The sequence below is a fragment of the Castor canadensis genome, chromosome 1 (genome assembly GCF_047511655.1).
Source record: "Castor canadensis chromosome 1, mCasCan1.hap1v2, whole genome shotgun sequence".
Lineage (NCBI taxonomy): Eukaryota > Metazoa > Chordata > Mammalia > Rodentia > Castoridae > Castor > Castor canadensis.
This window is the reverse complement of record NC_133386.1, coordinates 86,061,506-86,074,861: the sequence shown is the minus strand read 5'-3', so window position 1 is coordinate 86,074,861 and position 13,356 is coordinate 86,061,506. Positions and strand designations below refer to the sequence as shown.

At 36.6% G+C, this 13,356-nt stretch overlaps 1 protein-coding gene across 5 annotated transcripts in view; it reads right to left on the bottom strand.

Annotated features, from left to right (window-relative positions):
- The window catches only part of Cd109 (CD109 molecule), a 254,922-nt gene that overhangs the window by 151,139 nt on the left and 90,427 nt on the right, over positions 1-13,356 (bottom strand). For all 5 annotated transcript variants that reach the window (XM_074079282.1, XM_074079291.1, XM_074079280.1 and 2 more), the window contains one exon: positions 1,814-1,853. In XM_074079282.1, the coding sequence (XP_073935383.1) occupies positions 1,814-1,853 (40 nt within the window). The remainder of the gene's footprint in view (positions 1-1,813; positions 1,854-13,356) is intronic.

Genomic DNA, 13,356 nt, shown 5'->3' with positions numbered 1-13,356 from the left:
AATATCAAAAAGGCCCATGGATAAATAATATAAGGAAAACCTGCAGCTGCAAGTAAGGCTAAAGGCTTCTTAATGTGTCAAGACATTCCTGGACTCCAGATCAGCCTAAGACAAGAGGACAACTAAAGTCACATGGGTCAACTATGACACCCCCAAGGAAATCAAGTGGCTCCTCCTCAAACTTTATAGCTTGGCAGCTAATCCCAACCCTCACTGTACATACAAACCACCTAGCACCACCACAGTGTAATATGTAAATAGCCTGTAAAAATGCTGGACCCTTATGATTTATTCTAATGAATCAGCCCTGTCCAAAAGAAAGAAAATGTGAGCCAAATGTGTAATTTTTCATATCTAGCAGTCTCATTTAAAAAGTAAAAAGAAACAGGTGGAATCAACTTTTGCAATATTTTACTTAACCCTATATATTCAAAATAATATCACTTCAACATACAATCAAATAAAAATCATTAATGAAGCATTTTCTTTCTTTTCTCTCATACCAAGTCTCAAACTCTCAAGTCTCAAATTTCACTTATGGCACATCTCCATTTGAACTAGCTACATTTCAAGTGCTGCACGGCCACAGGTGAAAAGTGGCTCCATATTGAGTAACACAATTATAATGGGTCAGCAAACTATGACCATCATGAGCTAAGAGTGTTTTTTACTATTTTTTAATTGGTTGAAAAAAATTAAAATAATAATAATAATATGTCATGACACATAAAATTTATATGAAATTTGAATTTCTATGTCCATAAAATAAACTTTATTGTACTCCACAGCATGCACTTACATACTGCCTGTGGCTGTGCTTATTCTACAAAGCTGAGTAGTTACAACAGAGACCTGTGGTCCACAGAGCCTAAAATATGACTCTCTGACCCACTATAGGAAAATACTTTGTTGCTTCCTGTTCTAGGGGAACATGAGACTTAGATCTGAAAGTACTGTATGAGCTATATGAGCAAAGTACTTTCCACAACATCTATTGTCTGAAAGAAACACAATCTCTTAATGTGGAGCAGATCACATGAAAAAGCTCATATATAAGGACTGGTCTATTTGATCAGAAGGCCTGCCTGCACTTACTGCGATAACTTTTATGTATTCTGTTAATGCATCCAATTATATTGATTGGTTTTTTAGTTTTAAACTACTCTTGTCTTCCAAACCAAAATAAAAAAGCAAAAAAAAAAAAAAAACCTCATATATAACTCAGATATTTAAATTATGAATTAATGCTGAGCTCTGTGGTTTCACTCTCGTATTCCTCTCCATCCATCAAGAAAATGGCTGAAGACACTGTTTCATGTGCATTTGTACTACAATCTTGTAAGCACAGCACTTGAGAGATTTGCCTGAGTTAAGCAAACTACCTTTATCAGTGTTAACCAAATAAAAATATGGAAAATAATTGGTGTCCCCTTGGTGTTTTTGTTGTTTTGTTTTTGTGTTGGTACTAGAAATGGAACCCAGGACTTTGTACATGCTCTTTCACTGAACTACTGACCCAGTCCCAATGTTAAGTTCTTAAAAAGTCAAAATTTTTATATGATCGCAACAAAGTAGAGAAAAAGAAAAGCTGTTAAATTGGGAACTTAAGTAATATTTTTCCTCCTTCCTTTCTTCATAATGAGATTTTAGAACTTTTCCAAAGGATAATATATGCTTATCCTTTTTATCTCCAGAATTTTATCTCCATTGGGTTTTTACTTAAATAGCACATCTCTTGAAAATTTCTCTTACTCTGTAGAAAGTAATAAATGTTCACTTTTTTTCCCTTCAAAATAAATTGAGGAACTCTTACCATATTCTGAGACCTGAAATGATTGATAATATGTCTGGTCCTATTGGGAGGAAGAAGAAAAAGACAAGAAAACATATGAGTTCTTATTTAATTACTCTGTCCTCTTACCTGCATAGAAAGGCTTAGAAAATTACTTTGAAATTACATTATAATGATTTAATGAACAGACAATTGATCTTAATTCATGGAAGCTTATTTTTTAGTCAATTATAACATTAAGCTTATAAGAGTTCAAACTGTTCTTCCTAACTTCCTTACATAAAAAAGTGACCTGTCTCCCTGCAGGTCATTTAAATTAGCTGTTTCATCTTATTTCCCTAATTTGCAAAACAAAAATATAATTAGATAATTCATTAATGGACAAAATGAACTTATGCATAATTTAAACTTTTATACATATTCGAGAATACAAAGTCATTATGAACTAATATCCTCTACCTTCCTTATTCCTTGGATTATTTTATTTTCTAGTGTAACCCTTAAATCAATGCACCTTGCTCTGTTTTAACAGATACTATTAATTATTGCCTTTTCCCAGAGCAAGAAGAAAATGTGTGGCCTATTTTATCATTTTTCAAATTCATATTTCTTTATTTGTTTGACAGTAACTAGGGTTCGACTCAGGGCCTCATACTTCCACTCTACCACTTGAGCCATGCCTCTTTCTCTTTTTACTTTAGTTTTAGTTATTTTTCAGGGAGTGTCTCACCCTCTCTGAGGCTGACTTCAGATTGCAATCCTCCTCCCTATCCCCCCCACATAGCTGGGATCATAAGCACACACCACATCCAGCTTTCTGGGATCATAAGCACACACCACATCCAGCTTATTGACTGAGGTGCAGTCTCACTAGCTTTTTGCCCAGGATGGCCCAGAATCCCCCTGTCTAACTCTTATTTCTGTCAGTTCTAAATCATAAGTAACACACTGGGAGGAGAGATGGCCCAAACAATGTATACATATATGAATAAATGAATAAACAATTTTTAAAAAGTAACACACTAAGTAGAACATTTTCAAAATAGCTAAGGAATTCCACTGATAAAATTTGTATACTAAATCTGATTTCCTAAATTATCAAAGCAAACACAGATGCAACAACAAAATATTAGTTTTCTTAAAAATCATTTTTAACCCAAGGCATCTATATATCAAGAAATTATTCTTTAATCTTAAAGAAAGTATATAATTCACTTAAAAATACAAAACAGGTATTAATTACTTATATGCTAACAAAATAGTTGTCTAAAACTTGGTTTCAATATTATCATTTAAAGAATATCTCAAATAAATTGTACTGTTTAGATCAAAGTCTTAAGAATCTCCATATTTGTGATATGCACTTAAATTTTTTGTATGTCACATATTGGAATAGTATAAATTACATGTACTTGATTCACTTACAAGTTCTAATTTTTCATCTTTAAAAACTAAATTAAGAAGGTAATCTACTATATTACTTGTTTCACTGATGAACAAAGAATTCTGTCTATGAATTAGTCTTGCTTTAAGGTTGTGGAATAAATAATTTAACCATGATGATGTCTCTGTTCAGGTAAATTCATACAGTAGACATTAATTAGCTAGTATATGCAAAACACAAAAGATGAATTACGTCCTCAGTATCAGGGAATATAGTGATAGAGAAACACATACACAAAAGCAGTAACATAGTTGTGGTACCACATCACGATGGGGGCTATACCATACAGCCTAGGTGTGCAGTGGACTGTACTAAGTTTGTGTAAGTATGCTCCAAGATGTTCACACATGACAAAATTGCCTACTGGGGCATTTCTCCTACCATGCCCCCTCCATTAAGTGAAGCATGACTGCCCAGGAGTGACAGTGTCTCAGGGTCTCACGCACTATGCTTTTGCTCTTACTTTTCCTATGCGTCCACCTCTCCCCATCTTCCAAGGCTTAGCTCAAATACTGATGCTTCCCTGAGTCCCCAAAGTAAAAGCAATCTCTCTGTCCTCTAAGCCACTATGCACTGTAGTCCTTCCTTTACTTCCTGTCGCTTTTTACCCCGTATCGTCCTGTATCATAACTATGCAGGTATACAGCTTATCTTGCTGCAAGTTCTTCAAGGTCAAGGTCCACAATGAATTTCTTCTTATCCCTTGGTTAGCAACCTACCCCAGTGCCTAGATTAGAAAAAAATGCTCAGCAAATAAGGATTCAATTAAATAAAAATTACCACCTTTTCCAAATGCAGGAAATCAAATCATTTACTTGAGCCCGCTCTGAACAAAAGCCTTGAAACCAAATTTAAGGAAATGATTTGTTTAACATATTAAGTACTTAAACAGACTGCATTAAACTGTCTACACCCCCACACATACATGCACTTCCTATACTGCCAATCATCCCTCACAACTCCTGGATTCCCCATCTTTCTGTCACCTGTTTCCTTCCCCTCATTTAGCAATAAACATTCTTCAAGTCTTTTGTGCTCTTAGTACTCCAACATATTTTTCTCACTCATTCCTTATTTCCTTTCTATACCTCTCACTCTGTATGTGACTCTATTTCCTTCATGTAACTCTCAACTGTCTGCCCTTCTCATCATGAACCCACTGCTCTTCCCACTCCAGTCTTAGAGATGACCCCACCAGTACTCATGTTCCTAATGCTATTTCTATACTAAAGACTGCTAAATTTTTATCTCTGGCCCATACTGCAACCTGTGCTGGACATCTCCACCCAAAGTCCTAAAAAATGTTCTCGATTTACTGATCTAGATTTATCCTCTTCCAAATCCTTTCTTGAAGTTTCTAAAAGGTGAATGTGGTTGATGGACTTCCTATACAAGAATGAATATAGAATTTTTAAACCTGTGGAAACCACCACAAGAAGGGGACTAAGGTAGGAAGAAGAAAAATAGAGAAGATGAACCAATTCAGATTATAATACATCTGTACATGGAAATGTCACAAGGAAACTCCCTGTGGAGCTATCTTACACAAACAAAAATGTCTTTTTTTTTCTTTTATAAAATTGGAGAACAGGAAGGCATAACATTCATGTCTGGGATGCTGGTACAAGTGGGAGGGAGGAGGATGAGGGGAAATGGTATAGAGGGTGAATATGGTGCAAGCAGTGTGTACACATGTATGTAAATGGAAAAATGAAACTATTCCAGGAATGAGGGGAGGAGAGGAGGAAGGAGAATGACAGAGGGGGTGCATTCGAGTATGGTATATTTGATATACTATAAAAACCATTGTAAATCCCACAGTGAACCCCAAAGATCCTCACTATCATCTGAAAAAAAAATAATAGTGGAAGACAGTAAACTTCTTAGAATTACTTAACCACAAAAACACTGATACTAAGTGCTTTCACTAGTCTTCAACAGGCATCTGCACACTTTTTCTGTAAAAGGCCAGACAATAAATATTTTAGGCATGCAGGCCATATGATCTCTCTCAAATGACTCAACATTGCTGTTACAGTACAAAAGCAGCCAGAGATAATATGTTAAAATATGAGTGTGACTGTTTTCAAATAAAAATTTATTTCAAGAACAGGTGTCAGATTGGATTTGGTTTCAGGCCAGGGTTTGCTGACTCCTAGTCTAAAATCCAGGAATTAGCAGGAGTGGCTCAATTGGTGAAACACCTGCCTAACAAGTATGAGGCCCTGCATTCAAATACCATACCACCAAAAAAATAAATAATAAACAAATCAAATATAAAGGGATTAAATATACTTCCAAATTATTCTATGTTAGCTGTTGCTGAACTAAACTAGACCTGACTGAATTTCACAAAAACCATGGGTGGGGTGGGGGAACAAATTTCATTTACTAAATAATTTTCCTTCCATTACAAAGGAACTTACCCTGCTTCAAAATAAGTCCTTATGCTAACTGTAGCATAGAATGGCTATACTTATGCATACTGCCAGCACTGGAGAGAATACTGACCCACAGACTTGGGCACCTGGGAACACAAACTCCCTAAGTTCTTCTAAGTGCTTCTTTTCCCAACATGGCCACTGTTCTGTGGGAAGGTGCTCCCTTAAAAACCACATACAGACTCCATCAAAAGACCAAACCTGAGGATCATGGTCATTGAAGAAGGACAAGAGGTGCAAGCAAAAGGAATACATAATATATTCAACAAAATAATAACAGAAAATTTCCCAACTCTAGAGAAATCTACACCTATACAGGTAGAGGAAGCCTCCAGAACACCAAACAGACTTGACCAAAATAGAACTACCCCATGACATATTATCATTAAAACAACAAGTACAGAAAATAGAGAAAGAATATTGAAGGATCTAAGAGAGAAAAAACAAATAACATACAAATGTAAACCCATCAAAATCACAGCAGACTTCTCAAAAGAAACATTAAAAGCAAGAAGAGCTTGGGGTGAGGTCTACCAGGCACTGAATGAAAATAACTTCAACCCTAGGATACTCTACCCAGCAAAATAATCATTCAAAATAAATGGAGCAATAAAAGTCTTCCATGATAAGCAGAAATTAAAATAATATATGACCACAAAGCCACCTCTACAAAAGATTCTTCAAGGGATTCTGCACACAGAAAGTGAAACCCAACATAACCATGAAAGGGCAGGCAGCACCAAACTACAGGAAAAGAAAAAGCAAGAAAGTAGAGAGTAACATCAAGTTAACTACACACAATCAAACCCTCAAACAACTAAGACAACTAAGTGACAGGAATGACCACATACCTATCAATACTAACACTTAATGTTCACAGACTTAATTCCCCCATCAAAAGGCACCGTTTGAGAAATGGGATTAAAAAGGAAGATCCAACAATCTGTTGTTTACAGGAGACCCATCTCATCGATAGAAATAAGCATAGGCTTAGGATGAAATGCTGGAAGAAGATTTACCAAGCCAATGGCCCCGAAAACAGGCAGGAGTAGCAATACTTATCTCGGACAGAGTAGACTTCAAACCTACATTGCTCAAACGAGATAAAGGAGGACATTCCATACTAATAAAAGGGGAAACAGACCAAAAAGAAATAACAATTATCAACCTATAAGCACCCAATGTCAACACACCCAATTTCATCAAACATACACTGAAGGACCAAAAGCATACATTAACTCCAACACAGTGGTCATGGGAAACTTTAACACCCCATTATCATCAGTAGATAGGTCATCCAAACAAAAAATCAATAAACAAATCCTAGATCTAAAACATACTATAGATCAAATGGACCTACTTGATGTCTACAGAACATTTCATCCAACTTCTACACAATATACATTCTTCTCAGCAGCCCATGGAACCTTCTCCAAAATAGATCATATCCTAGGGCAAAAAGCAAGCCTCAGCAAATATAAAAAAGAGAAATTATACCATGCATTCTATCTGATCATAATGCAATAAAACTAGAACTCAACAACAAAAGAAAAGACAAAAAACATGCAAACAGCTGGAAACTGAATAACTCATTGCTTAATGAACAATGGGTCATTGATGAAATAAAAGAGGAAACTAAAAAGTTCCTGGAAGTCAATGAAAATGAAAACACAACCTACCAGAACCTATGGGACACAGCAAAGGCAGCCTGAGAGGAAAGTTTATAGCCATGAGTGCATATATTAAAAAGACTGAAAGATCACAAATCAATGACCTAATGCTACATCTCAAACTCCTAGAAAAACAAGAAGAAGCAAATCCCAAAACAAATAGAGGAGAGAAATAATAAAAATAAGAGTGCAAATAAATGAAATAGAAACCAAAAAAAACATACAAAGAATTAATGAAACAAAAAGTTGGTTCTTTGAAAAAACAAGATTGATAGACCCCTGGCAATCTGACTAAAATGAGGAATGCAAAAGGGGAGATAACAAACACCATGAAAGTCCAAGAAATCGTCAGAGATTACTTTAAGAACCTATATTCAAATAAGTTTGAAAATCTTGAAGAAATGGACAGATTCCTACATACTTACGATCATCCAAAACTGAACCAAGAGGACATTAATCACCTGAATAGATCTATAACACAAAATAAAATTGAAGCAGCAATCAAGAGTCTCCTCAAAAAGGAAAGTCCAGGACCTGATGGATTCTCTGATGAATTCTATCAGACCTTTAAAAAAGAACTGATACCAACCCTCCTTAAACTGTTCCACAAAATAGAAAGGGAAGGAAAACTGTCTAACACATTTTATGAAGCCAGTATTACACTTATCCCAAAACCAGGCAAAGACACCTCCAAAAAGGAGAACTATAGGCCAATCTCCTTAATGAACATTGATGCAAAAATGCTCAATAAAATAATGGCAAACCGAATTCAACAACACATCAAAAAGATCATTCACCACAACCAAGTAGGCATCATCCCAGGAATACAGGGGTGGTTCAGCATACGAAAATCAATAAATGTAATGCACCACATTAACAGAAGCAAAGACAAAAACCACTTGATCATCTCAATAGATGCAGAAAAAGCCTTTGATAAGATCCAACATCATTTCATGATAAAAGCTCTAAGAAAAGGAGGAATAGAAGGAAAGTACCTCAACATTATAAAAGCTATATATGACAAACCTATAGCCAGCATTATACTTAATGGTGAAAAACTGAAACCATTCCCTCTAAAATCAGGAACAAGACAAGTATACCCACTATCTCCACTCCTATTCAACATAGTACTGGAATTCCTAGCCAGAGCAATTAGGCAAGAAGAAGGAATAAAAGGAATACAAATAGGTAAAGAAACTGTCAAAATATCCCTATTTGCAGACAATATGATCCTATACCTTGGAGACACAAAAAACTCTACTCAAAAGCTCCTAGATACCATCAATAGCTACAGCAAGGTAGCAGGATACAAAATCAACATAGAAAAATCATTAGCATTTCTATACACTAGTAATGAAAGAACAGCAAAAGATTATATGAAAACAATTCCATTTACAATAGCCTCAAAAAAAATCAAATACCTAGGTGTAAACATAACAAAGGATGTGAATGACCTCTACAAGGAAAACTATAAACTTCTGAAGAAAGAGATTGATGAAGATTATAGAAGGTGGAGAGATCTGTCATGCTCATGGATTGGTAGAATCAACATAGTAAAAATGTCTAAACTCCCAAAAGCAATCTACATGTTTAATGCAATTCCCATCAAAATCCCAATGATATTCATCAAAGAGATTAAAAATCTACCGTTAATTTTATATGGAAACACAAGAGACCACGAATAGCCAAAGCAATACTCTGTAAAAAGAACAATGCTGGAGGCATCACCATACCTGACTTCAAACTATATTATAAAGCAATAGCAATAAAAACAGCATGGTACTGGCATAAAAACAGAGATGAAGACCAGTGGAACAGAATAGAGGACCCAGATATGAAGCCACACAACTATAACCAACTTATATTTGACAAAGGCGCTAAAAATATACGATGAAGAAAAGACAGCCTCTTCAACAAAAACTGCTGTGAAAACTGGTTAGCAGTCTGCAAAAAACTGAAACTAGACCCATGTTTATCACCCTATACCAATATTAACTCAAAATGGATCAAGGACCTTAATATCAGACCCCAAACTCTAAAGTTGATACAGGAAAGAGTAGGAAATACTTTTGTTTGGCCAGTGGGCAGCCACCCCATGGTGATCAGGGACTCTCTGCTCACTTTCCACTCCATCCCCTCCTTCCCTTCACTATTACCATGGCAACTCCTGCTGGCAGGCAATGGGTCCTGACCCATATTACCCCGAGCTCCTCCCCACCAAACCTCAACCTATCCCGATGCCCCATAATACCTTAAGCTCTTGACTTCACCCAGGATATAAAAACTGGGCTGCCATTTCTCCGGCATGACTTCTCCAGCCCTGCTCTTTGGGGACGGTGAACCTCGCCCGAGAGCGCGCTCTCAATAAAGCCTGCTTAAAGCCTGCTTGCTTTATTATTTGGCTCCAATTTGGCCTTCCAATCAGCGTCAACCTAACAACTTTGTTTTGTTTTGTTTTGTTTTGTTTTTTTATTGTTTTATTATTCATATGTGCATACAAGGCTTGGGTCATTTCTCCCCCCTGCCCCCACCCCCTCCCTTACCACCCACTCCGCCCCCTCCCTATCCCCCCCACCCCCTCAATACTCGGCAGAAACTATTTTGCCCTTATCTCTAATTTTGTCGAAGAGAGAGTATAAGCAATAATAGGAAGGAACAAGGGTTTTTGCTGGTTGAGATAAGGATAGCTATACAGGGAGCTGACTCACATTGATTTCCTGTGCGTGGGTGTTACCTTCTAGGTTAATTCTTTTTGCTCTAACCTTTTCTCTAGTTCCTGGTCCCCTTTTGAGTAGGAAATACTTTGGAACTAACAGGTATAGGCAAAGACTTTCTCAATGGAACCCCAACAGCACAGCAACTAAGAGATAGCATAGATAAATGGGACTTCATAAAACTAAAAAGCTTCTGCTCAACAAAAGAAACGGTCTCTAAACTGAAGAGACTACCAACAGGGTGGGAGAAAATATTTGCCAGCTACACATCAGACAAAGGACTGATAACCAGAATATATAGAGAACTTAAAAAACTAAATTCTCCCAAAATTAATGAACCAATAAAGAAATGGGCAAGTGAACTCAACAGAACTTTCTCAAGAAGAAATTCAAATGGCCAAAAAACACATGACAAAAATGCTCACCATCTCTAGCCATAAAGGAAATTCAAATCAAAACTACACTAAGATTCCACCTCACCCCTGTTAGAATAGCCATCATTAGCAACACCACTAACAACTGGTGTTGGCGAGGATGCGGGGGAAAAAGGAACCCTTTTACACTGCTGGTGGGAATGCAAACTAGTACAACCACTCTAGAAAAAAATTTGGAGACTTCTTAAAAATCTTAACATAGATCTACCATATGATCCAGCAATACCACTCTTGGGGATACATCCAAAAGAATGTGATACAGGTTACTCCAGAGGCACTTGCACACCCATGTTTATTGCAGCACTATTCACAATAGCTGAGATATGGAAACAGCCAAGATGCCTCACTACTGATGAATGGATTAAGAAAATGCGGTATTTATACACAACAGAATTTTATGCAGCCGTGAAGAAGAATGAAATCTTATCATTTGCAAGTAAATGGATGGAACTGTAGGACATCATTCTGAGTGAGGTTAGCCTGGCGCAAAAGACCAAAAATTGTATGTTCTCCCTCATCTGCAGACATTAGATCAAGGGTAAACAAAACAAGGGATTGGACTTTGATCACATGATAAAGTGAGAGCACACAAGGGAAGTATGAAGCTAGGGCAGACACCCAAAAACTAGATAGCATTTATTGCCCTCAATGCAGAGAAACTAATGCAGATACTTTAAAGCAACAGAGGCCAATGGGAGAAGGGGTCCAGGAACTAGACAAAAGGTTACTTTGAGAAGCATTTTTAGAAAGTAACACACATGGACAGGAAAGCAATGCGAGTCAACTCCCTGTATAGCTATCCTTATCTCAACTAGCAAAAACCCTTGGTCCTTCCTATTATTGCTTATACTCTCTCTTCAACAAAATTAGAGATAAGGGCAAAATAGTTTCTGCCTGGTAGAGAGGGGGTAAAGGGGGGTAAAGGGGTAAGGGAGGGAAAGGGGGGAGAAATGACCCAAACATTGTATGCATATATTAATAAAAGAAAAATAAAAGTTGTTTTACAAATATCTTATAAATATTTGTTATATCTTTCCTGGTATTCACAGAGTAGGGGTACTGAGTAAAATTTAAACTTCCTCTTTCTGGAGTCAGGATATGCGTAATTAATATCTACTATTATATTTTGCTATAATAAATACACGTTTATATCTAAAAAAAAAAAAGCACATACATTGTTTGTATTAGATGTAAGCCTGCCTCAAATAGATGTTTTAAACACCTTCTAAGGTTAAAAAAAAAAAAAAAAAAAGCACCAGTAGGTATTCTCAGAAATCTCTGTATTTTCTGTAAACACTTGTCCCTGAATAACTCATTATTAGTTTATGTGGTGTAGGAATCAGTCAAATGAACAAGAAAGAGAGAAAATATTGTTTTTACTACCCTTCTAAGATATATTCTCTGACTAGAGAGCAAATTGTAAACGTGAATTACTGAACCATCTATTTCAGTTACAGAATTTCCCTTTTCCAACCATGAAACCATCCAACTCTTAGAAGAGTTTCTATTTTTAAAGGAATATGGCATACTACATGACCATTAAAAATATGTTTTAAAATGCAGGTCAATTTCTTCCAACTTTTGCTTCTGTAATTAAAAAAATGCTTAGAAACAGAAGTAAATTGCTTGTTAAATGTATTATTTGTATTTTTATTTTCATGTATGATAATTTCAATTTCCTAACAGTTTGTCTTAGCATTGATCTTCAGTGTCTGGATTTACTTTTCATTTAAAGATTAGGCAAGGCACTGAATTTTTTAAATTTACATAGCAGAATATTAAAATGGATCTATTGCAGACTCAGTTTGGCCTTGGTCCTAAAGACAATGGATGCCAGTTACATCCACATTCCAAAGCCAAATGCAAGACTACCAAGCAGGACTTGGAAAGGAGGTTTCCAAATCCTGGCTTTGCAACTGTTAACCTCTCACTTAAGTAGAGGATATAAAAGGATCAAGATGAAAATAAGCTAGAAGAGAATTTTAGGAGAAAGGTTTCAATGAAGTAAGAGTGGCACACACCCTACCCCCAACTCTGGAGTTGCTTGCCCCTTACTTCAAACCTAGGGAAATAAGGCTTCAGTGGGAAAGCCCAGAGAGCTATCAGTGGGGACATTCTGGGAACACCTGAAAAATCTAAAAGACAGATGACTGGTACTGCCAACCATATTGACAGCAGAGCTAAACGTGTGCTATGTTGGGATAGGTCTGTACCTACTCAGAGTGGAAGCAAAGAAAGCATTTTTCCTTATCTAGATTTGCAAACCAGAGTGAGTCATCATGAATCTGTTTTCTATCTTGATCAAAGCAGCATCAGGACGTTTAGGACAACCTGAAGAGGTAAAGCTAGATGCGTGTACTCTGGCCCAGGAGCTAAAGACAGAGGTTATAGGCACCAGTGGTTGAAGACAGAGTCAAAAACACCCAAGATTCTTTGGACAAAAGGTGCCCCTAGCAATGGTAAAAGCATGCCAAAGAATCCACAAATGAGTTCTAAGAAGGAAAAGGTTTAGCTTCAAAAGCCTGTAAGCCCAGGGAGCTCTGATGGCAGGAGACAACAGTATTATGGTGAACCAGATTTTTGTAGGTCAAATATTGGCAAATTCCTGTGTCTCATAACACTTTATACACCAAGTAAGAATTTTTTACCCTTTATCTCTATTCTCTTCACCCAATTCAACCTGGAGGAGTCAATGGCAGTCTATTGAGTTGGGGATAGGAGGCCATGCCAAAGACTCAAGGTGGGAGAAAAGAGCACTTCCTTTTATGGAAGTGAATGTTTTATTACCAAAGAGTAACCAGAACAATTATGGGATTTGCTCTGCATTTCACCTAAGGAAGAATAGTCCCAAAAAGAACTAT